The sequence below is a fragment of the Onychostoma macrolepis genome, chromosome 05 (genome assembly GCF_012432095.1).
Source record: "Onychostoma macrolepis isolate SWU-2019 chromosome 05, ASM1243209v1, whole genome shotgun sequence".
Lineage (NCBI taxonomy): Eukaryota > Metazoa > Chordata > Actinopteri > Cypriniformes > Cyprinidae > Onychostoma > Onychostoma macrolepis.
The window spans coordinates 16,987,590-17,012,726 of record NC_081159.1 but is presented as its reverse complement, the minus strand read 5'-3'; the positions used below and the strand labels follow the sequence as shown (position 1 = coordinate 17,012,726).

Genomic DNA, 25,137 nt, shown 5'->3' with positions numbered 1-25,137 from the left:
CTCATTTTGCCATCGCAGCACTGGTAAAAGGCTTTATGGCTTCCAGTAATCACTTTAATAAGTCAATAGGGCCTAGAATTAGTATAGTGAAAGCATTATGAGATGCAGAGATGTCACTGGACAGATGACGTGGTACTAAAACAAGGTTTCTATTAAAACATCTTTCAACATTCGGATTCTAGAGGGTGAAATATGAGCGTCGGGAGAATCTGAAGGATTTCAGATGGTATGAAGCGAGCTCCTCATGCACTGTTGTTTTGGGAGACCAACCAAAGGCTGAAGAGGGAGGAGCCGGCAGATGTGGACGGGGATCAAGAATGATATTAGGTGTGGTTAAGAGAGGAGGAAGAGGGAAAGAGATGATACAGGAGGATAGATGTTTTCAGAATGGAGGAGAGGAGAAAATAAACAGAATGCAGTCAGTAGATGGGTGCGTGTGGAAACGTGGAAAGATAGAGAGAGAAAGAGAAGCCAAAGGATTAAAGAGGAGTAAATGAGGGGAATAGTGTGAGATGGAGGAGAAAAGCAAACACATTTTTAAGTTATGAAGGTCCAGCTAGTGTGTTTGCTCAGATGGTTTTGCTCATACTGAAGAGGGGGGCGCTGGATCAAAAGGCCATGTCATTCTGTAATGGAGCATAAACGTAAGTGATGCTGCTCCTGCTCTCTCCTTCTTTAATAACTCAACTCTATTACCCCACAGAGTCTATGTGAAAACACAGCCTGTGACAACATCCAAAGAACATTTGAAATCAGTTAGCTAAGAGATGAGAGACCCTCTAATCTTTAACCTTCTATGTAGACTAGAGCACAATATCTTCACTCTGGATCACTTTGAGGCATTGATAGTGAACCGATGGGTGTTCATCTAGAGTGGTGGGAGCCAATTTAGTATCAGGGTATAAAAAATCTTTGACAAATACAGTAGCCTCGAGATTAGGTAAAGTAGGGGAGACCGGGGGCAACTGTAACATTTTTTACATTTTTCTTACAGACTACTCGAAGTAGACATAACTCACAGACTACTTGAAATACACTAGTCATCTTCTGATACAAAAAACAAATACGGGTGCACTAATTAATACAACTGATATATTTTCACTAATCAGGACAAGACTATAATATTAAATTAAATGCAATATGTCAGAGTATTACAACTGTCCCCTTGGTGGGGGCAATTGTAACACTGAAAAAATAAGTCATATTAACCCATTGGATCTCAAAGAAAAGCCTACCTCAAAGTAATTACTTTACTGCTGTAGTATCTAATAAAGTTATAGTATCTAATATATTAATATAATATTATATTAATCAGCTGAGTCAAGAACAGTCCTTAACCAAACTTTAATGAAATGGTTCATTTAAAAAAGATTTAGATGCAACACATTGTTTAATGTGTAAGACTAATAATTTTTTATGTAGTTTTACATGTTCATCTTCTAACAGAAAAGTATGTCAACACAGACAAACAAGGTTGACATTGTGTTACGATTGCCCCCGATGCTGCAGCCAGGATAAAACAGCATTATGCTAGCTAGCCACGCCTATATTAGCATTGGTTGTTCATGTAAAACATTTTTTATCAATAATCTAGTGATAAAATGTATGTAAATTTCAATTGGCAGTCATCTAAACTTAAGACAGCAGAAAACAAAATACTGTACATCCAAAAAAGTAACTTCCACACTTCAAAAATCAGTTATTTTGTTAAAAACATCTGCTGAGGTGAAAAGATTGTGCTCTTTTTCCACAGGCAGAGATAATCCTACCGAGCATGTGCAGATAAAGTGGCTTGACCATGGCTCTCATCCCACATACCATGTTCTCACAAATATCGCAAAAAGACGACACTGACAACAGACAAGACAGGGAAGATTACCTTTGGTGTGAAACAAAGTGTCAGCTTTCAAATTTTATTTTGTTAAAAAAAAAATTAAGTATCTGAAATTCCAGTTATTTATTATTTTCAGTTAATTAAGTACATTATCAAGGTAGTAGTTTTCAGTGTGAGCACAATAGGCCTACTCTACGCTACACATGGCATAAAATTCGGCATAAATACGTAAATTGGGATGCATCTTTGATTGATTTCTGAATAAATGAGTGCTATTCAGTTAACTGAATATTTCCATGACTCACTCATAAATCACTTTTGCCAACTAGTGGCGTAACGATGTTGCCTGTAGAAACAGTCACTGAAAATCTGTCTTGAACAAAGAGTATGATACAAACACTGAAGACATTAGAGGACTGAAAATAACAGTATATTTAATTCAGATCAAGTAGTGTAATCAGGATTAAGCAGGTCTGATGTAGATCAAACTGTGAAGCGCAGAGTCCTTTTTTTTTGGAAAGGGTTCATGAAGGGGTCTACAACCCTGACACATATGTAAACACATAAAAGACACACACATTAGGTGCGTAAGAAAGCCGGATGGCTAGCACATGTGGGCAAGTTTTATTTCACTTTGCAAGGAGCAGTGGAAGTGCAGCAGATGTGTTCAGAAGCATGACTGTGTAAACATCTGAATGTTGAATTGCTTTATCGTTAAATCTATCCATACTTTTCCAAAGTAGAAATCAACCATCAAGTGCATGAAAAATGCTTAAATACATGGAAACAATACTGAATAGCTGAAGCACAGTCCAAAATTATGAGTTACAGTGTTACGTTTACAAATCAGAACCTGATCTGTGTCTGTAGCACTCAGTCATCAGAGCAGTTACCTGCTCTGAATGATAAATTAAAAGTTTATTTAGTAGTAAACAATCATATATACATAACAAGGTCTTCCAGAGGTCAGTGTGTAAATATACGCAATGTACGCATGTTACTTTTAAGGGAATGCAGCACACATTGTGAGATTTCAATTTGGAGTTAAATGTCAATATTAGCTGGTGAAATTAGTGCATATAGGAAAAAGTCTAAACATCAACTACACTGTAAAACAAACAAACTTATTTTTGTGGGAGATTCTCAAATTTTTGTTGTATAAACTTAAAAAGACAAGTTGAGAAAACTCAAAAATCTGCTGAAGCTGGTTGCCTTAAAATTTTAAGTTGGCTCAATTTTTTTTTTTTTTTTACAGTGTATTCTCTCAAATGACTCAGATGCCATAAGCTGCTCATTTTCTTAACCGTAATCGTGACAAAAGATGAGTTATTGCTGATGGGCTGTTTTTTGATGAAGGAAGCGTAGCTTAATTTCGGAATAGATCTATGCAAACAAAGAAGACAGACAAGTTAGCATTCTGTAGTATTTCTTATATTTGTATAGATTTATATATTACACATTTATTACTGACACAAAGCATCATAAAGCAGAGAAACATGGCAGAAATATTTGTAAAAATTTACATTAGGTGGTCTAAAAAAGAAAAGAAAAGAAAAATCACAAATGTTTTACCATGCAATTGAATGTGGACATAAAAAGAATGAAATAAAAGAAGAAACTTTTTAAATGCTCCAAAATTACTTTGAATATTGACGTAGCTGTAGAGGCAGCAAGAACCAGCTCGCTAACTACACAATTAGTTGATATTCACTTAAAGAAGCCAATATTGTATTGTATTCGGATGCTACATTGACCAGGATGTTCACCAGTTGATTTCTGCCTCTGTACTGACACCAACACCACATTTTATACTAAATACAAGTGAATTAAAAATCACAAATATTAAAAAAGGTGATAAAGACAGTGATGATTCTGAATATAAAATCTTTATGTTGTTACTTCAGAAAACTGTTAGGCTGCTATCGAAGAGACAAAAAAAGTTCCTGGTGAAAACAAGACGTAATTCTAAAGAATGTCATTGTTTTTAGATTCATCCTTCATTGGTGGCGTTTAGTGTTTATTAGTGTTTTTCATTTTAAGGTACAAATGGTGTTGGCTATCGCTGGGATTGGGGTAGCCCTTGGAGATGTGGTCCTCTGAAGAGGACAAGGCAAATAGCCCTTGTATGGGGGACAGACCCCCTTAAAGCACTGTAAATGCTCACCACTGGGTTCCAGCAAAAAAAAAAAAAAAAAAAAAAAGAAGAACTCTACGTGGCAGTCAGGGTCTAACTTACGTGGCAGTTAGACCCTGCACACATTTAAACTTCCACCGGCTCATTGCATCATTGTGCTTTTTGATTTGTATTTGGCAAACTTGCTCAAAGCAAAAAAGAAATTTTAAGAAACTAATGCGTTCAGGTTATTATTAACATTTAAACACTCAAAAACAGACGTGACGGCACATTTGGTGAAAACATACACACAGTGTCCCTTAAAAATTAATTTATCTAAAAATTGGTAGTCCGTTGTTAATCAACTACACTAAAAAGTGTGCATGCCATCTTGATATGCTAATATTCACAATATTTTGGTCTGTTTATCAACAAGGATCTCCCCAAATGGTAAGGTTAGCGTTTGTAATTAGAATTTTCTCACAGTGAAGATTTTGGTATCATTTCTGCACACATCTATAAGGCATTACAGAAAACACCTGGATGACATCTAAAACGGGAACAGCATTCCTTTGCAGTGAACTGTTTAGGTAAAGTACTCTAAAGGGGTTTGAAGGACAAAGGCTAAAGTTTAGGCAGTGTTTTCCCTTCAGCATCCCATCAGGAAGCATAAAGAACTGAACTGGCACTTCAAAAATGTAGAAGAGGAAAGGTCATAATATAAAAAGGGGAAAACATGGGTCTTTTAGACTTTTAAACATGCAAATTTTCCTGTATAATTATTTTAAGTAACAAAAAAGAGGCACTGAGGTCAGGGATAAGTTTCCTTTTGCTGTTAAGCAAGACACATGACTAACCAGTAGGTTCTCTTGACAATGTTAACGTGAAAATGGCACTAAACTTTAAAAACAATCCATAAATGCAATTTTGAAAGCTTAATGAAAAATACAACGGAAGGGAAAAAAATGAAACTGAAAACAACAAAAAATTGGGATCTAAATTTATCAGACGGATGTGCAATGCTTAGTTATGGAAAAGACCATGGACAAGAAGTAAGGCTTTCTTGTGAGAATGAAGTGATCTATTGCTGAGGCTTTTCTCTTGCCTCTCTTTTTTTCCTTGTTTTTTCCCACATTTTGTTCTCCTCATTGTAATTGTGAATTACATTTGGGTGAATACAAATGGAGAAATGAATGCTCAACAAATATCCAGAAAGATTGTTAGTGCAGTTTTTTTTGTCCTTTTTTTGCCTAGATATGTTGTATGTTTATCCACATATAATTCATATTACAAATTGTTAACTATACACATCAAAATTACAAACACTACCATTCTGACTTTATAAAAGTCTGAATTGATCGAAAAGTATCAAAGATTAATGATTTCATTCGCCAATATCCTGACATTCCTCATTTTTTCTTTTCTTTTCTTTTTTCTTTTTTTTATTTTTCTTTGTACACAGTGTTTGATATTCAGTGCTACGTTAATAGAGTATAAAAATCTTGAATCTCCAGAAGGTGCTTCACTGGAACTGGATCGTTCAGAACGTGGAGAGGAAACAGAAGCATGAGAGGCCTTCACCCAGACAGCTCTCTTTTTCCATCCCCCCTAACGATCCTCCATAAATATCATTGCGAACCAGTGACAGAATTAATGAATGAACAGAAATTAACCTCCAGATTCCCTGCATTTGAGAGCGGACAGGCCTCTGCTCAGATCTCAGCAGTCAGCCATATAGCGGCCTGTGAATGTACACAAACACAAGTCTCTGGTCAACTCAATGACAAAACTACATGCTTGTGCATATGTTGAAATCTAAACTGTTATAATAACAATCATAACATCTTCTAGTGATACTGTAAATGTGGCTTTGGTGAAGTCTAAAGTCATTCTTACCAGTGGCAAATCTCTTCTTATTGAGGGAGAGACGGTAACCGGAGCCGACCAGTTCCATATCTACACCAGACAGAGTGCTGCCTTCACTGAAGAATTGAACGGCCAGGGTGGCAGGGATGGATGGACCATCAGACAGCTCAAACTTTGCTCTCAAAGAACCAGAGCCTGACACACACAAACATAGTCAATACCGAAATACTCTGTTCCAGATGATCTTTTAATCTGTATCTGCTGAATAACAGCTTTCTGAAAACAATTTTTGACATTGATATTTCCCTTTCGAGGGAACTTCGAATTGCGTCCTCTAGGGGTTGCTATGGGGAACGCTGTCAGTGTGACCCGTGTCTGAAGCATATATACAAAAACACCACATGTTGGCCGGCCACAGCCTATGACGTCACTACCGGCACGACCACAGTATAAAGGGGAGAGAAAATACGTCATTCTCTTCTTCGTCTTCAGTGACTGTTTTGTTTGAAGCGTGCATTCTACTGGTAAGAGCGATTTTCTATTGTTACTATGGCGAGCACTAGCAAGGCGTTTAAGAGATCTGTGCATCCATGTCCTCGTTATTTGACACCTGATAACACACCCGATCGGCGGCCTTCAAAACCTTCATTCCAAGAAGGTCCAGGTCTGAGCCCGAACAACGCAGGGGTCCTGGCCCATCTCCATCTGGGGATCAGAGATGGGCACAGAAGGCTAGTGTCGCGACTCGTGCCCCTCCCCACCTGCGGGTAGGGCTAGAGGGAGGCGCGGGTCAAAGAGAGGTAGGCAAGACCTGAGGGAGGTGATCCAGACGAAGCGTTCTCAACGCTCTCGTCCGGACCAGAGTAAGATTTGAACATCTACTCCCGTCCCTCGGGGGCTGTCATCTGCCCTCATCTTCCCCTCTCTAATTCCCCTGCAACCACCGTTGCTTTTACCTGACCGAGGTTGGGTGGGAACCTAGAAACCTGCGCTTAAAAAAACAAAACAAAACAAAACAAACATTGCAGTCTCTACGCTGAACTTATGATGTTTTGGTTAAGTTCTATGTTTCATAGAAACTACCTTACTGATGGTCTGGACCCGACTCTTCGGATTTCGCCTCCGGGACTGATCTCATCCGCAGGAACCATGGATGGGCGAGTACAATCTAGTTCTACGGTTTACTGGTATTTGTGTGTTTTCACTCTTGCAACACTGCAATTCCAAGACCTGCGGGTCTTTTTATTTCAGTTTCTTGGCAGGGGATGCCTCTTATTGGGAAGGTGCATCGCTATCTGAGGATATCTATGTGCTAGCTTAGGGACTGCTCCCCTTCCTGGGGTTTTTTAGTAGCATCTCCCTGAGCCCTTGCCTAGAATGTGCTTCTCCCCTGCTAGGGTGTAAGCAAATAGCCCTCTATTGTGGCAGCTTCTCTGGAGGGCTACCAGATTTTTAGGCCAGTGGTCGAGCTAGCTTTGCTCCCCTCACCATAGAGGGTCACCTTTGAGCATGCCGCTCCCTTCCGAGCATCTGAGTTCCCTCTCATTTTGAGAGTTGAGCTCTCCGCTTCCCAGAGTTCTGTGAGTCAGTGGTCGATCTAGCATGGCTCCCCTCACCATAGAGGGTCACCTATGAGCATGCCGCTCCCTTCCGAGCATCGGAGTTCCCTCTCATTTTGTGAGTTGAGCTCTCCGCTCTCCAGAGTTCTGTCATTCAGCAGCCTCAGGTTGTTAGGCCTCTCTTGCCTCCCTGTTGGGTTGCTCTCCCTGTTGGTAGAGCTAGCATTGCTCCCCTCACCATAGAGGGTCACCTATGAGCATGCTGCTCCCTTTCGAGCATCTGAGTTTCTGAGTGGATTCTCTGCTCTGTGGGATCCACCGTGTAACATGCCAAGGGGTCAGGCCCTTTCTCCTCCCTCCCCCTTAGGCTGATCTCATGGTAAGTTCGGCAGTGCTCCCTCACTCCAAGGGTCTCTAAGAGCACGCTGCTCCTCCCTGAGCGTTGGAGGTTTTCCCTCTCATACTGAGAGTTGAATTATCTGCTCTCTAGAGCTCTGTCATCAACAGCCTCAGGTTGTTAGGCCTCTCTATGCCTCCCTGTTGGGTTGCTCTCCTTTTTGGTAGAGCTAGCATTGCTCCCCTCATCATAGAGGGTCACCTATGAGTATGCCGCTCCCTTCTGAGCGTCTGAGTTCCCTCTCATGCTGAGACCCTATGCTCTCCAGAACCCTAGAACAGTGTTTACAATCCATGTTATGGTAAGTGCGCACGCTAGTCTCTGTGCACTTTCTGAAAGCCACGTTGTGGTAAGATCGCACACCAAGTGTTTTGCGGTCTTTCTAAAATCCTGTACGGTATGGGTTACGCGCTGCGGCTTCGTGCCCTTTCTTTGAGTCAGTCAGGCCCCGGTTTCACCTTGGGCCCCACTCTACTTATGTATCCCCAGTGATACTGACTTGAACAGGGTGTTGCTACCAAGGATCTGTTGAGACAGTTCCTTCAGCGAGCTTATGCAGAGCAAGCAGTAGCCCCTGGGTGACAGGCCAAGACCTAGTTACTATCCTAGGTGCTTGGTCATATCCCCTTAAAGGAATCTCTGCTTCTGATTCCAAGCCTTTGAGCTCTACCCTGGGTCAGGAGGCCCGGCCCCTAACAGGTAAGTTCTGGGGTATGCAGCTCAGGTTTTTTGGCCGAAGGGGATAATGTCACTGACAGTCGTCGAACCATCCCAGGGGAAACTCCCTTAGCCGGGTAGAGTTGGTACTTAGTGCTCTCCTTTTGTGCCTGGCTTTGCACTCCCCTCAGCATGGTGGCGTGGGTATTCCGTTCCCCATAGCGACCCCTAGAGAACGCAGTTCGAAGTTCCCTCGAAAAGGAACGTCTCAGGTTACATATGTAACCATGGTTCCCTGAGTAGGGAATGAGACACTGCGTCCTCTAGGCTTCGGTGCCATGCTTCGGACGCAAGCTTCAGACGAAGAAGTGAATGACATATTTTCCTGGTGCACCTTTATGCTGTGGTCATATAGTGACGTCATAGGCTGTCGCCGGCCAACATGTGGTGTTTTTGTATATATGCTTCAGACATTTTGTATATATGCTAGTGACCCCTAGAGGATGCAGTCTCGTTCCCTACTCAGGGAACCATGGTTACATATGTAACCTGAGACGTTCTATTTGTCTCTAAAGGGAAATGAGAAACAATACTATTGTGCACTTGCTATTAAGTACAAAATAGTTTTTAACTGCCCCAGTAGTACAGAATGAGGTGTTAAAAAAAACTGAGGAGGAAGTTTAGAAAATTACTACAATAACCTATTATTTCAAATAATCATGGAACATTTTATTTTTCATTATATGACTCTTTTAAATAGGTTCATGTACACACACACGCACACACACACACACACACACAAATGCTACTTAATGATCTGTGGCAGTTAATCAAAAAAAATTATATATTTGTTACACTAATTATATATTTGTTCTTACCTTCATTTTCAGACTTGTCAGAGATATCACTCAGTTTCCATAATGACTTACTCTGTTCTGCGTTCCTAATTAAAACAGTAACAATTATATGGTTAAAGTGACTCTATGATAATGTATACACCGCTGTTTATCAGTTTGGTGTTAGTAAGAATTTTTTTCAGTTTGATGTTAGTAAGATTAATGCTTTTATTTAGCAAGGGTGCATTAAATTGGTCAAAAGTGGCAGTAAAGACGTTTACATTTTTTTCAAATAAATGCTATTGTTTCTTGAGCACCAAACCAGAATATTTGAATAATTTCTGAAGGATCATGTGACACTGAAGACTAGAGTAATGATGCTGAAAATTCAGCTTTGCCATCACAGTAATAAATTACATCTTAACATATTAAATAAAAAAACAGTCATTTTAAAAATGTGAAAATATTGTATAACATTACAGTTTTTACTTAATTTTTAATAAAATAAATGCAGCACCTCTGAACATAAGAGACTTCTTTTAAAATTATGAAAAAAAAATATATATATATATATATATATATATATATATATATATATATATATATATATATATATATATTTATCAACCACAAACTTTTAACGGTACTGTATATTTTGTATATAACTTAAATATTACAGTGATTAGGTCCATACAGCAGTTTTTATCACAAGATATATTATGTGTTTGTATATTTGTGTGCCTACTCCCTCCAACTCACCAGTTGGCATTGGGAAGTGACTGCATGTTTGTGACTCCGCCACTGACGGGCACTAACACCTGTACATTGGTGAGAGCTGCGGGGGGCTGCATGGACTCTGGGTTGTATCGGTAGTCCACTCGCAGGTCTGTAGTACTAGAAGTGCATTTCCAATACACCACAAGGTTCAGAGGAGTTGACTGAATCCCATTTGAACATACCTGAGAAAGGAAGGCCAAAGGATCTTTGCTTACCCACCAATAATCAGGTAAACTAAATATCAACAGTAAACATGCAAGTATACCAGAACAGCTAGTACTAACATGCTTTACTTGTATGTTTTTTGAAGAATTCATGGACTAACAGAGAACTATCCCAAAGATAACTGAATGAAAAACTACAAACCTGGTACTTTAAGACGTCCACATTGTAATAGGATGCAGCAGGGTTCTGCTCAGAGCTCTTCCTGAGGTATGCTGTCAGTGCAGGCATGTTCAGCCAAAAGTCTTTAGTGTTTGTGTCGCTCTGGGAGGAGTCACTGGAGTCACACACACACATAGAGAAAACACTATTAAGAGCTCAATAATTCATTGCTGCGTGTCATTGTAGCAGCATGGAACAACTAACCCTACTGCAACAGCTCAACTATTAAATCACAAATCCCTCCTGATTTGATTAGTCATGCCTGGGAGCTGCTGGCACGAACTCGCACAACAACAAAAAGGATGTGGGTGAGTGAGAGCAGCGTGAGTTTTTATCCTGAGCACTTGATGCTAATATGTGACCCTGGACCACAAAACTAGTCTTAAAGGGATACTCCACCCCAAAATGAATTTTTTTTCTTCATTAATCACTTACCCCCATGTCGTTCCAAACCCGTAAAAGCTTCGTTCGTCTTCAGAACACAAATTCAGATATTTTAGATGAAAACTGGGAGGCTTGTGACTGTCCTATTGACTGCCAAGTAAATTGCACTGTCAAGGTCCAGGAAAGTATGAAAAACAACGTCAGAATACTCCATCTGCCATCAGTGGTTCAACCGTAACGCATTGAAGCGATGAGAATACTTTTTGTACAAAAATAACGACTTTATTCAACAATTCGGCACCGTAACCATTTTGGAGAGTATCCGCTGGACACTGACACAGAAGAGCATACGCATCTTGCGTGCAGTGCTACGGTGACGTTACTGTGACAAATTGTTGAATAAAGTCGGTTTTTTTTTTTCATACAAAAAGTATTCTCGTCGCTTCATAACGTTACGGTTGAACCACTGATGGCAGATGGAGTATTATGACAATGTTTTTCATACTTTTCTGGACCTTGACAGTGTAATTTACTTGGCAGTCAATGGGACAGTCACAAGCCTCCTGGTTTGTTCTGTAGACGAACGAAGCTTTTACGGGTTTGGAACGACATGGGGGTAAGTGATTAATGAAAAACAAAATCATTTTGGGGTGGAGTATCCCTTTAAGTTGCACGGGTATATTTGCAGCAATGGCCAACAATACATTGAATGGGTCAAAATTATTATATTTTTCTTTTATGCCAAAAATCATTAGGATATTAAGTAAAGATCATGTTCCATGAAGATATTTTGTAAATTTCCTACCGTAGACATATCAAAACTTAATTTTTGAATAGTAATATGCATTGTTAAGAACTTCATTTGGACAACTTTAAAGGTGATTTTCTCAATATTTTGATTTTTTTGCACCCTCAGATTCCAGATTTTCAAATAGTTGTATCTCAGCCGAATATTGTCCTAAAAAACCATACATCAATGGAAAGCTTATTTATTCAGCTTTCGGATGATGCTTAAATCAAAAAGTAAAAAAAAAAAAAACATTTCTTTATTTCAGCAGTTATCAACAGGTGTGCTGCTTTTTGTGGAAACTGAGATACATGCTTCATAAGGATTCAGTCCAAAAGTAGTCCTAAAATTTATTTGAAATATAAATCTCTTCAACATTACAATGTCTTTACTGTCACTTTTGATCAATTTAATGCATCCTTGCTGAATGAAAAAATTGACTACCTTTCAAAAAAAATAAAAAATAAAAAAATAAAAAAAGAAATAGATTAAAAAAAATACTGATCCAATGGTAGTGCAACAAAAGCAGAAACACAAACTCACCTGTGCAGTAATTGCTGGTTGGGCATGATTTGCTCTAATCTGCTAGTGTTTGAGAGTTTGAAGCTGAGTACAGCAGGAGACGGAGTAGAGGTGAAAATCTTGATGATGCCACTGGGGAAGGACAGGGTCATGTCTCCTGTGATCTTCACAATGCACCTAAAAATTACATTTGAGGATTTTTAAAAATCATTTTACAGATATCACACTCAGAGCTGAGCATACATCACCTGAACAATTAGTATTCACTAATAAACTATTTTAAACCTGTATTAATTGTATTACTCTTCGACGTTTCTAGGCATGGAGATCACAACTGTATTGAACTCTCTATGTCAAGTGTATAGAATGTAAAGTCTGTACGGTCTTAGCAGGGCAGATGATGTGAAACTCACTTGCTGGGATCTGCTCCTTTGAAATAGGCATTAACTGATTCTGTGAATGCTACTGCAATGGGCAATGCATCCTGGGAAGCCAGTGTCACTGGACTGGGCCCACGAGATGTCCCTAAGAGAGAGAAGAAGAAAAAAAAACCCATTTAAAATCAGACATTTAAGTATGAATCAAAAATATTAGGACGAATGTGATTGAGTTCAGACCATTTAAACCGTCGCAGTGACAAACACTGAAAGATCAACAGATGAAATAAAAAGTCATCTTTGAGCAATTTCTACCAAGCATCCTCATCAGCCACAATACGACACAGCAGCACAATAGTCAGTTTTACAATTAGAGATCATCCACATTAGTTTGAGGCAAGTAAAATCCACTGAAGATCAAATGGCGTGTTACAGAATGGGAATAGGGTGTGGTTTAGCAGATGGAGCAATGCAGTTGGTTGATCAAGGACAGATGATCATTCATGAGTTTGTTAGTAAGTTAGAACAAAATGTTCTTCTGGGTTCTTTCCACTGTACCTGCAGGAGTCTCACATCTCTTCTCAAATGTGGGCAGTTTTCCCACGAACAGATCGTCCTCTTAATTCAAAATGAAAGGAAGGAAACCACAAAGAGAAAGAAAAACAGGCCGAGAGCACAGCCCAACAGTGAAGGGTGAGGATGGAGTGATCTCGTAAGTGATGTGTTGACCATATAATGAAATAAAAGGTGTAGAACATTACTTTTGCATGTTAGCTTTCCTTAGATGTGGACATGAGTATAAAAAAAAAACATTAAAAAAAAAAAAAGAAAAAACAACCCTTCAACAAATAACCCAATACATATGAATTTTATTGTGAATGCGGATGATGTGAATGCAGATTTTGTGTGGCAGCTTGTGTTCATCTTAATGTGTGTATATGAGTGTGTGAAACCAGACTCACCGACAGTTGGTGTGTTGCTGGCGTTCAACGAGGTGTTGGAGCTGAGAGAGGAGGAGCTCTCGGCACGAGCCAGAGGAGCAGCGGGAGGAGGGCTGGAGTTGGACATCTTAGGAGGGCTGAATGGTCGGCCCTGCAGAAAACAACTAACTGATTAATAATTCACTGCATTCGATCTTCATTTAGTTTGGGTTCAGTCCATATAATATAGCCTGGGTGAGGCCGAATCAGGAAATATCTTCTTTACTCACAGCCTCATTGATGCCTGTCAGTTTGCCTGCTGGCAGTTTGGGCCGGGATAATGGTCTTGGAGGTGGGACAATGGTTGCTGTGCCCAGGGGAGTGGTTGGCCTGTTTGGAGGTGGTACTGTGCCAAAAAAAATAAAAATTAAATAAAGATGTTCACAAATATTAGAACCACAAGATGTACAAAAAAGGGGAAAATACGGAAGTTGCACGCTCGGAGCATGATTAAACCCAACAATGCTGAAAAACATTCAAAATGTTGCTACAATAGGACATCACACAGTCTTGCAGAAACAAGCTAACAGTCAAATGTAAAGATTACACCTAACGCACATGCAAGGGCCAACGTCACAATATAAACAAATTATAAATTATGGACAAACACAAAGTGAATACAGAAAATAAGTATAAAAAACAATCAGGTAAAGAAACGAAAAGAAAAGAAACTTCTGCACCTTTTAAACCATCTTAGCCATACTGTTTTGAAATTTAAAAATGCTGGATATGATATTTCTGAGTGAATTTGCAGACATATTTGCATCGAGATACTTTGGCAGGTTAACCAAAAAAAGTCAAACTATATTTTCTTACTGTATCCAGGTTTAAAAAAAAAAAAAAAAAAAAAAATGCATTATTTAAATCAATAATCAATAAAAATATATATATATATTAATTTGAGTAACTTAACTGAGAACCAAAATTCTGCAAAAAGAAAAAATACATAAATAAAAAAAATACAATATACTATACAAAATGAAACTAATTAAATTAAACTTGGGCCAAACATTTTCTTACTGCATCCAGCTAAACGGTAATTATGACTATGATGGCTTACATGTTTGTTACATTTGTATTATTTAAATCAATAATTAATGCAGAAAATGCAAAAATAAAATATACATTTTCACCAATCAATCAAAAAAATGTAAAATAAAATTCTAACTGGGGGAAGGAAAAAAAACTAATAAATAAAAACCAAATCTATCAAATCAGTTAAAATAAATGAAAACAAGTTACATAAAAAATTAGGTTTGTTAAATGCACAGTACATATCTCACTGTCATGTAGCCATGGGACAGTGTTTGAACATGCTTAGAACTCATTCCTTAATATTACCATCCTGCATGGGTCGAGCTGGTGCTCCCGTTAGAAAGTCTCTCCCAAAGCTGCCAAATGGGTCAGCAGGCTCTCTGGAGAAAAGCTTGGGCTGTTGAGAAACGGGCACGGACCGAGGCCTTGCTGGTTGATGGGACAGTCCACGACATGGCAGAAAGGCATCATTAAAGGCAATCCATTGGCTCTGGGCCCAGGATGATTGTGCATCTGGACCAGTGACGGGAGCACTGAGAGGGGGCTTGTGGGGAGCATAGTCCTTAGGAGCAGCCTGCAGGGCTGGAGGCACACTCATAGCTCGAGCTGGGCCAGGGTGGAGGGGAGCGACAGCTTCATCAGGGAGCTCCCAATGAGAGGTGGAGGAAGGAGAGGAGAGAACAGGGAACGGCACAGAGCATGGCTTGGCAAGACCGGCAGGAGGACGGAGTTTGGTGGGAAGGGGAAAAGCAGTAGCCTCGGTAATCTCAAGACTGACTGCTGAAGGAGAGGTGGGCTCCGATTGTAAATCCACTTCTGTTACAGGGGTCATCAGAGAGAAAAGAGTAATGCATGGTTGTAAAAAATATACCACGTACTGACAGGCATGTTGAAAAGACTACATGGAGAAAATAAAAAGATAGGAAAAAGCACAGAAGATCTAATCTGAATTTTGAATACAGCTCTATATTTTACATAATTACATTAAAAAAAGTGTCATATTTTAAACAAAAACTACGAAAAACAGACTTTTTTAAATGAGGCAGTGTCAGTGAAAATGATCAAAATATATAAAAAGATACAAGTAAATCATAAGTATACTATTATTAAAAATGAAAAAAATAAAAAAATAAAAAATACAAATGACACTTTTAAAATAAAACAATACTATTAGTGTGAACAGAAATTATAAGAAGAAAAAAAATGGTCAAAATATTGTAGAATCCTACTGAAATATGTAATTTTAAAGATCCCTAAAAAACATATAACTGGACAACCTGGTGATCGAAAGCAAACTACCAGCTAAACTTCATGCACCTCTGTCAGTCACAACTAATACAAATGCATAAAAAAAACAAATAAAACACTGTTATATTAATGAGTTGAAAATATTTAAAATTACATAACATTGTTAAAAGGTCTGGGTCGATGTGTCAATTCTGTACTCACTCTTATGTCGCTTCAAACCTGTATGACTTTTTTTTTTTTCATGAGATTGAGTAAATGATCAACTTTTTTTTTTTTTAAAGTGAACTTTCCTAAAAGCACAATGAAGTGTGGCTCTGTTGAAAACACTCACATTCACAGATACATCTCTTACAAATATTAGGGGTGAGTTCAAGCAAATCATTCCCATCAATAATCACATTTTTGCATATTTTGAGCCATTCGGGTCAGAGTCTGTTATGGAGAGAGTTTTATTCTGACGATCAAACCGCAAGCATGGGCAATAGCATTACCTGGGTCTTCAAAAACCTCATCATTTAAGTGCAGTGGGAGAGATGTAGGGAAAGATGCTAAGAAGAGAGAAGCCAGGTCTAAGAAACAAAAAAAGCGTTGAACAAATACAAACAAAGAATGAGAAAATAAAAGGAAATCAATATAAATATGGCTCAATTAAAACACATGAAAGAAAAAAAAAAAAAAAAACCCTAAATAGCACAATAGCTCACAGCAGGGACAAAAGCAAAAATGCAAGTGCAATACCTCGCTATGTTACTCACGTCCTATATCCTCTTCACTGCTCTTTTTGTTCCTTTGCCAGGTCAGACCCATAACAAGATCATGTTTGACAATGTCTGTGACATGGGGACTCCAAACTCCGCCCTCTGACCTCTGAAGGTGCCAATTAACTCTGGATTATGATTGGCCCTCGCAGCTAAGGTCAGAGCTTGAATGACGGGTTTGGCTTTTTTTAGTGACTGCATTGAGTGGCTTAGCAAGAAAAGCGCTCACATGTTTGCAAACGAATATAACATTCACACTAGAATTTACCCACAATATATTTTCCAAAATAAAGGATTACAACATATAATTAAAAAGTCGAAAATATTTTCTATAAAATAATTAATAGCCACAAAAATAAATCTGAGTATATGACATACTGCAAATTCTGTGAAAATTTACATTGGGTTAAGACTACTATCAACTGCGCCATTCTCCAAGATATGGAAGCTCCTAATTCCCAGATGTGAAAATAACATTTCATTTCAACAATCAATGTCAAGAGCTAAGGAGAGGGAGAGTAGAGCATGAGGGAACACACAGACTATACTCAAGGCATACACAGGGGGCTTTTTTTGTAACACAAGCGCACATTTTTGTGTAAATGCCGTAATTTGTGTTAAGAAATACAAGCATCAGTAAACAACTGAGATATATTTTTAAAAAGCCCATTCTGTAATTCCAAAACGTAAAAAAACAAAACAAAAACAAATTAAACACAAACAAACAAACAAACAAACAAACAAACAAACAACAACAAAATTTCCCATGGCATTCACAAAAGATTTCATACTAAAGCAGAGGACAGACTGAGTGAGATATCAAGTCGCTGTGGGATACTAGGGTTTCCGTGACAACAGCAGCCTGAGAAAGCTCTCTAGAGGAGACTGTTGTGGACTGGAAAAGCCCAGACACTTTCACCAGCCTGTAAGCATCATCAATAATGAAGGAGGTCAGACCTAAGACAAGCCTCCCAGAGGCTGGGGGATGGAGGGGTGAATGACTTACGACTGTCTGCCTGTACAGTGTGTGTGTGTGTATATGTGTGTGTGGTCGATGAAGAATGTTCTGACTCTATCACTGTCAAGCTGAACTCTGTCATTGAGATGCTGACCCTGAGACATGTTTTAAATATAAATTTTACTTGTAAATACTTGTGTGTGTGTGCATACATATACACATTACATGCTCTTTTGTAGAGTTTATGTATGATATCACATCTTGGATTTGGAATTATAAATGGTGTCTATTTGCCGTATTACAAAAGACAGAGTTACCTGATGAGTGGGGTATAGAGGAGCTGGAGCTGGTGCTGGTCGGGCCAAATGGATCCAAAGACAGCAGGTCATTACTGGCTAATCTACTGTTTGAAGGAAAAAAACACGACAGTTGTACAACAAAGTGAATAATTGGTTACAATGTTTACCAAATAAAGTGACAGCATTAACAGCAAAGCTTCTCTTACTCATTAAAGGATGTCTGCGGTATCTTGGTTCGTGCCAGTTCATCACCTGTAAAACAATGAGAAAACACACAATTGAGTCATGGGGCAACTCTTCAGGCTTCATGATCTGGAAGCAATTGCAAGAAAACCCTTAAATTAAACAAATAAATCCCTTTGCAAATATAAAGGTTTTCATAACTTCTTAATTAAGAGTTCTTACAACTGGGCATTGCTCATTAGGCCTTGATTTAAAATGCAGCTCATGTGTTTCATGAAGTAAAAAGGACATTAACAAATTAAATACTAGATTGTTAAGAGAAAAGCTATTGTGACCATGAAATGCCATGTCAGGTGGTTTAAAACTGGTAGTAAGTTGAGTACTACATGAGACACGTGTTCTTGCAACCCCATTTATCACAGGTCAAGCATCAAAAACATACATTTAAAATGACATGCTATAAATGTTCTGCATAGTACATTTTAAATGGTACATATTTGAGATCAAATCCCAAAGACATACAGTATATTATACACAACAAATGACAGTGTTAAAAGACAACAGATTAAATTAGTTACCAAGAATAGTAATTTTGGCACAAATAATTAATTTTGTAGATTGCACATTTTGTTATTAATTGTTTTTTTTTTTAGCTTCAACGGAATCCCTCATTCCCACCAACACAAATGCAGCTACGGACCAAAAGAGAGTGTGGGTACGCTCAGAAGACTCACCTGACTTTGGTTTTATAGCAGGGAATGTTTGTTGTCGTGTCATTCCTACAGTAAGTATGTGTGAGATCCACATTTACAATAACATTCAGTACTGAATATTCTTTAGTTTATTCTAAGTTGCCCAGGTGCCACATAAGAAATATATCTCTGTATATATATATATATATATATATATTTATTTTTTCCCAGTTGATTTACTATTTAGAGTACCTTTTGCAGTCATCCAATGCTCACAAAAATTCTTTAAAAATCTAAATAATTTAATAACACTGTTAAAAGTATTATTTATATAATTATATAATTATTTATATAATAATATAAATAATAAATCTCAAAATAAACATCTATATGTCATGATGTCTAAAGATGATTTCTTTAGTGTTTGATTTATTTATTTAACAAAATATTATCACATTTTAATATTGGCCATTTATCAGTTATATGCCACAACCTGAAAAGGACATTTTGGCTTGACACCAATAAGTCATAAAATCAGTTTGTAAAAAGAAATTAAACACGGTTCCCTTAAAACATATAAACAGAATACTTTTTCAACTATCTATCTTTTGTGATTCCTGAAATAGCATCTTGGTGTGATTTCAGATAAAACATAACATCTATTGGATTAAAGGACTTATCGGATAAAATTATCTGCCAGACCTTCTCATTTTCAGCACGTGCAAGAGGTTTGCGGTGAATGCGCTCTTTGAAGAAATGTTTACTGTTCCATTGCAAGAATAACAAAACATTTCTACTGTAAGCTCAATTACTGTCTTATGGATTTAAAGTATGTAAAACTTTCCTGGGAGGTTGAAATCGTCGCTCTTGATGTGAGAACATGCCGCAGTGTAAACACTACATTCTGGCATGCATCTGTGTTCATTTAAGCCACAATTTACTGGAAAAATGTAAAATTATGATGGATAGAAAAACATAAACACACAATTAAGCAGTTAATCTTGCTCATGGCTTAAGGAGGCAACGCTGTGCTACTCAGATGAGGAAAAAATGGGAGATGATGTTTATTTTCTCATGGGATGAGTTGGCTTTGGAGGGGTCACCGGAGCGAGATGAAGGAGGCTTGACGAGAAATGTCACGGCCAAGAAAAACTAAAAAGAGAAGTCAAAATGGAAGGCGCTCTCCAGAGCCAAACCTTCAGAGTGACAGAGGGATGGAGGGAGGATGAAAAAAAAAAGAGAGGAATACTCACTGGATTGGTTCTTCTTCATATGAACCTGGAAATGAAAACAGACTTTTATTAATGAGAGTGAGAGGAGTTATGAAAACAGCAGAAGACATGAAGTGCTTCATCCCCACATTCGTTCAATAGATATTGGCCTCACAGGACGACACGCACACACACACACACACACACACACACACACACACACACACAGAAGAATGAGCAGAGAACCGCTCTTTTGAGATGACATATTCAAACCATAAGTTCTGCATCAATATTCTGCAGGCAGTCTAAACACGAGAAAATGAGTGGCAGAGAATCCAACCAAATTCACTACCAAGATTGTTTTGAGGCTGAGAAATGTCAACAAGAGTCAACTAGCAAAACGGCAACAAATGCACAAAGATGGGAAGGCTTGGTTTATTGTGTATTCAAAGTGACTCATATGCAGCATCTCTGCCCGAAACTCTGTCAGAGGGGATGGAAAGAAATCTCACTTATTTTTGGTGCGTTTCATGAAAAGAAACATCAGAAAATCAACGTATGGACCATAAATGTAACTAAATGGTAAACCGTGAAGGAAAAACTATGGAAACACAAACAAACACGCACACGCATACAAACAGACATACAGTATATGCATAGAGAAAAATAAAGGCAGGGAGTCCCATAGGCAGAGAGTGGCAAATGTGTTCAATTACAGCGCCCAGGCCACACACCCGCCAACGAAAAAGAGAGAGAGAGCACACATGAAGGGGAAAGAGAGACAGCAGAAGACTAGGGGGAAATGGAAATGGAAAGCTCAATAACACCAATAATCTACAACAGATGACATGGCATTCGTCATCACCTAGATTTCCTGAATTAACCAAAACTACCATAAAACATATCCGCCTAAAAAATGAAAAGAAATGAGACTGAGAAGGAAAGGAAACAACTCTGATATGAGACACAAAGACAAATGTTCAGTGTGGTGAACGGAGTTTTTGAGATGTGTAAATATTTCAGAGGTTAATCTGAGTGATTACTGAGCACATTTGGGGCAAGAGAGAAAGCTCAAGCCTGGTGAAATGAATGATGAAGAGCCTCTCTAAAAGATGTGTGTTAATCCATCTCAAACAGAGCAAACAGAGGCGGCAGCGAAGGTGTCTAAAGTAAACTGTCGCCCCGGCTGTGCTCACTGAAAACACAGGCTGGCACTTGTGAGGATGTGTTATTGCAGAAATACATCACTCTGTCATTTCAAAGCGTCACAACGAGATGAAGAGCGAGGGATGCGGAAAGAGAATGTAAATCACACAAAAGGGTGAAACTGAGCAGTGGGACAGATAAAATCTTGGACAAAGAGAAATCACAGTTACAAACGATGTTACTGATAACTAACCTAACCAATTTGTTTTTATTCTGTCCATAACACAGCTAATGTTTATCAGCCAATACAAATACACTATTATTCAAAAGTTTGGTTAAAACATTTTTTTAAAACATGGGTTTTGAAAGAAGGCTGCATTTATTTGAACAAAAATTGTGAAAAAGTGTTACAATTTAAAATGACTATTTTCTAATTTCTATTGTGTGATGTGATGCAAAACTGAATTTTTTAGCAGCCATTACTTTAGTCTTCAGTGTCACATGATCTTTCAGAAATCATTCTAATATGCTGATTTGATGCTCAAGAGATATTTCTCATTATTATGATTATTCTTGAAAGTGCATAGTTGTGATGCATAATATTTTTGTAGAATTTGGATTCTTCGATAAATAGAAAGTTCAAAATAACAGCATTTATCTTAAATAAATATTTTGTAACATTAGAAAATGTTTTTACTGTCACTTTTGATTCATTTAATGCATCCTCGATAAATAAAATCAATAACTTTTTCAAAAGAAAAGGAAGAAAGCTGCAAACCATTCACAAGAATCAGGGATGTTTTGTTTATTTTTAACCAACTAGCTCTGAACATGTCAAGACATTGGTTGCCTAAAAACTATTAAAATAAACTTTTCTTTTACGGACACAGCTCTTGCTTTCATGAGCCTTTGTATGTGTGTGTGTGTGAGCGAGTTTACCTATGTGATCTTACTCATTAGAAACAGAGTCCCTTGCGTGCTTCCTGTGGTGAGATTTCAGGCAGGAAGTTGCATGGGTTTGTTTACCAACAGCACACACACACAGATGGTCCACAGGCTCACAGTGTGTGCAGGCGGAACTGCTTGACCACACAACTGTTCATGTGCACACACACACGCACACACTTCATTTATAACATTAAATGACAGAATAGCAGGTCATCTTTGTGTGACGTCACCCATTATGTCATTGCAATTGCATAAAACAATGAGATTTAATTACACTTGAGATAAATTACATGTTCATTCCCTCGCTTGAAAATTCTAACGTCCATTGGGCCAACACAATATTATTTTCAATGAGCTAGTTAAATCCTTATAATGACCACAGGTGCGTAACAAACACACACACAAAATACAATTGCACTCAGGCGCACAAATCAGGATGGAGAAAAAAGTGTGAAAGCATTTAAAGCATCTCTATGGACTGCCTGTAAATATCATAATCAAATAGTGCCCTCTAGTGACTGCTGGGCCAACGGAGGATTTTGGGGGAAGAGATGAAGTGTGGGAAGCAGAAACATGACTGCAAATGATATCAACCAATCACAAGTCTCTTTGCTGACGGTGTACAATCACCCTTTATAGAGGGAGACCAGCTTGCATTATTCTGTGCATGAATGAATGTGAATGTAAGGATCTTTACACTTGGTGTGTATGCTGGTGTGAGGCGTCTCTTACGGCAGGGGTGGGCGAGAGCGTGATGTTTCCAATGGAGGCCTTCAGCTCGTCGATGGTGGCTTTGTGCTGGTGTGTGCCGTTGTTTGTCTGCACAGGCTTGATCTGGACGTGGAATTTTCTTGGCTCGTCCTCATCTTCTGAGTCGCTGGATGAATAAAAGGAGTTCTCTTTGGCATGTGATCAGAACCATTAAGGAAAATGGTTGTGGGGGCATGAAAATTTGTGTACAGTATCATGTGCTAGGTAGATCAGCTTGTGTATTTTATTGTATTTTTTTTTTACATATTCTAATCCACTCAGAGCTTTGGTAAAGGAAATACAAAAACAAAGAAAATCTGATAGGAAGGAATGACTTGGCAGCGATTCAGATAAAAGTGCAACAAAGAAAGTTATCACACTATGTTCTCGAGCCAAAAAAAAGTGTTCAGAGTTTACACTGAGTAGAGGCGATGAAAGACATAAAGGAAAATGTTTCTGTGGCCGAGATGAAAGCGTGTATGTGTGTGAGGGATGGGGAGAATGGAAGAGATGGATCTGGAGTAAGGATATCATTCTCGTTGACTTCTGGTCGGATACAGAAGCCCTCCTCGTCCAGCTGAGGCACATTCTGCAGAAAAACACAGAGCACACCACAGAAAAAATCCTATTATTCACACTCTTCAATACATCACAACACAAGGAGAGTCCGGCTGAGGTAAAACACACTATTGTTAGCATTATCGCAAGAAGTATGTACACTATGTTGTCTTTACTTAACATTGTACGAATTATAGACAATCCTTCAACAGCATTAGGTCACCACTCACGGCGTTATGAAGATCTATAGGACCGTAGAAACCTGGGGGAGCTCCATTGGAAGCGTTCTGAAAGAAAGACGAACAAAAGGAGCTTTGTGGGTGCGACCCAAATAGAGTTTCTCCAAAATAACAAGAAAGAGCATACTCTGATCAGAAGAAAATTAGTTTCATGTTATGAAATGACAGAAAAACACCTTTGGCTTTGTATTTAAACATTCAAAATATGAATCATTTTCTCCAATAACGATGATGATAAACAAAATTACTAATTGTATAGAAAAAAAGAAAAGCATATACTCACAACTGCTTCTACTTCAGCCGATTCACTATTCAAGACAGAGAAAAGTTTATTAGAGAATATTTCATTTTACCACAAATGCGAATTACTATGCAAATATAACTTGTAATTATAATTACTCAAAAACAATAATTATTGCTCTAAATCACAAAAACTCTCCATAGCAAAAATGAGTTTACTTCTTTAAATCTTCTCTCAAGTTGTGTCAAATAAAATTATAACAAGTATTTCACAAAATTCTATAAGTTTGAGAATTAAAAATTACTAATAGAAATAGTTTCATTCTTTAAATGCATAAAGAGCAAGTGAGATCACACTAAAGTAAAAGTCAACACTTACGTGGAATCTGTGTCTTTATCTCTCCGTCGGCCTGGTATGGCAAAAGTTTTCCTTTTTCTGGGTTTGGCACCTAAACAGACATAGCAATGATTATTATAAATCTAGACAAATACGGTTGCATCAGAAACAGATCCTAAAATAGATATTATGCTTTTTAAAAGAACACAAAGGCTACAGAACTAAAATTCTAAGTGAACTGTTATAAATAGATAAGCAGAGATATTAAAGAGAACTTATATATTCTATATTTTTCCTATTTAAAAAAAAAAAAAAAAAAACGAAAATGGGAACGGAGAGAAAAAATTAATGCAGACCTTCTGTGGCGATTGAGACATTACATTCCTCAAATTCAATGGGCCCTGTAATGACAACAGACAAACAAATACAAATGATTGAAGGGATGTCATGTTACAGTATCTTGAAATCAAGAATTATGATATGGTGTAATATTTAATATAAATGTTTTTTGTTGTTTTTACAGCGTTTTATAGAATCATGCACATAAATCCACAAAAACAGTGACACACACACACACACACACACACATACGTAGGTCAGATTTTTTGGCAAGCAAATTTACAGAGTCATCAGTGGGTCTGGTGACAATCAGCACGATCTGACTTCCCCTTTAAACCAGAGCGTTTAGTTCACAGCCAACATACGACACACACACACACACACACACACACACACACACACACAACTGCCTGGAAGCACTTCTGATTTTAACCTCAGAAATCAAATAAACACACAAATCCAATACAATGACGTGTAGCATTGATAACACTCAAATGCTGTAAACCAGTCTCCACTGAATATATGAATTAATATAACAGTGAAATGACACAAACTGGCTGCAAAAGACAACAAACTGCACGCTTCATTTCTTGCTCATCAATTTAGCATATTTACCTCCAAGCTTTTACACTTTCAACATGACCCATTTCCACACTGACACACGGGTGAAGGGATTTAAGCAAACAAACTCTGCCATTTTCACTGTATTTCGCTTCTTAGGGT

The 25,137-nt window shown here is 38.1% G+C and overlaps 1 protein-coding gene across 5 annotated transcripts in view; it reads right to left on the bottom strand.

The window, feature by feature from the left end:
- Positions 1-2,327: 2,327 nt before the first annotated feature.
- Positions 2,328-25,137, bottom strand: part of fcho2 (FCH and mu domain containing endocytic adaptor 2) — a 47,558-nt gene continuing 24,748 nt past the window's right edge. The window contains exons 9-29 of one of the 5 annotated variants that reach the window (XM_058775290.1): positions 24,432-24,476; positions 24,118-24,187; positions 23,782-23,806; positions 23,490-23,546; positions 23,233-23,290; positions 22,684-22,859; positions 19,900-19,924; positions 18,689-18,733; positions 17,978-18,023; positions 17,790-17,875; positions 14,815-15,324; positions 13,704-13,819; positions 13,456-13,585; positions 13,052-13,111; positions 12,530-12,641; positions 12,138-12,293; positions 10,406-10,538; positions 10,022-10,221; positions 9,305-9,369; positions 5,844-6,008; positions 2,328-5,689 (exon numbers count right to left, since the gene is read on the bottom strand). In XM_058775290.1, coding sequence (XP_058631273.1) covers positions 5,667-5,689; positions 5,844-6,008; positions 9,305-9,369; positions 10,022-10,221; positions 10,406-10,538; positions 12,138-12,293; positions 12,530-12,641; positions 13,052-13,111; positions 13,456-13,585; positions 13,704-13,819; positions 14,815-15,324; positions 17,790-17,875; positions 17,978-18,023; positions 18,689-18,733; positions 19,900-19,924; positions 22,684-22,859; positions 23,233-23,290; positions 23,490-23,546; positions 23,782-23,806; positions 24,118-24,187; positions 24,432-24,476 — 2,303 coding nt within the window. In that variant the 3' untranslated portion in view covers positions 2,328-5,666. The remainder of the gene's footprint in view (positions 5,690-5,843; positions 6,009-9,304; positions 9,370-10,021; positions 10,222-10,405; positions 10,539-12,137; positions 12,294-12,529; positions 12,642-13,051; positions 13,112-13,455; positions 13,586-13,703; positions 13,820-14,814; positions 15,325-17,789; positions 17,876-17,977; positions 18,024-18,688; positions 18,734-19,899; positions 19,925-22,683; positions 22,860-23,232; positions 23,291-23,489; positions 23,547-23,781; positions 23,807-24,117; positions 24,188-24,431; positions 24,477-25,137) is intronic. The other 4 variants (XM_058775293.1, XM_058775291.1, XM_058775294.1 and 1 more) reach the window with 4 other exon arrangements.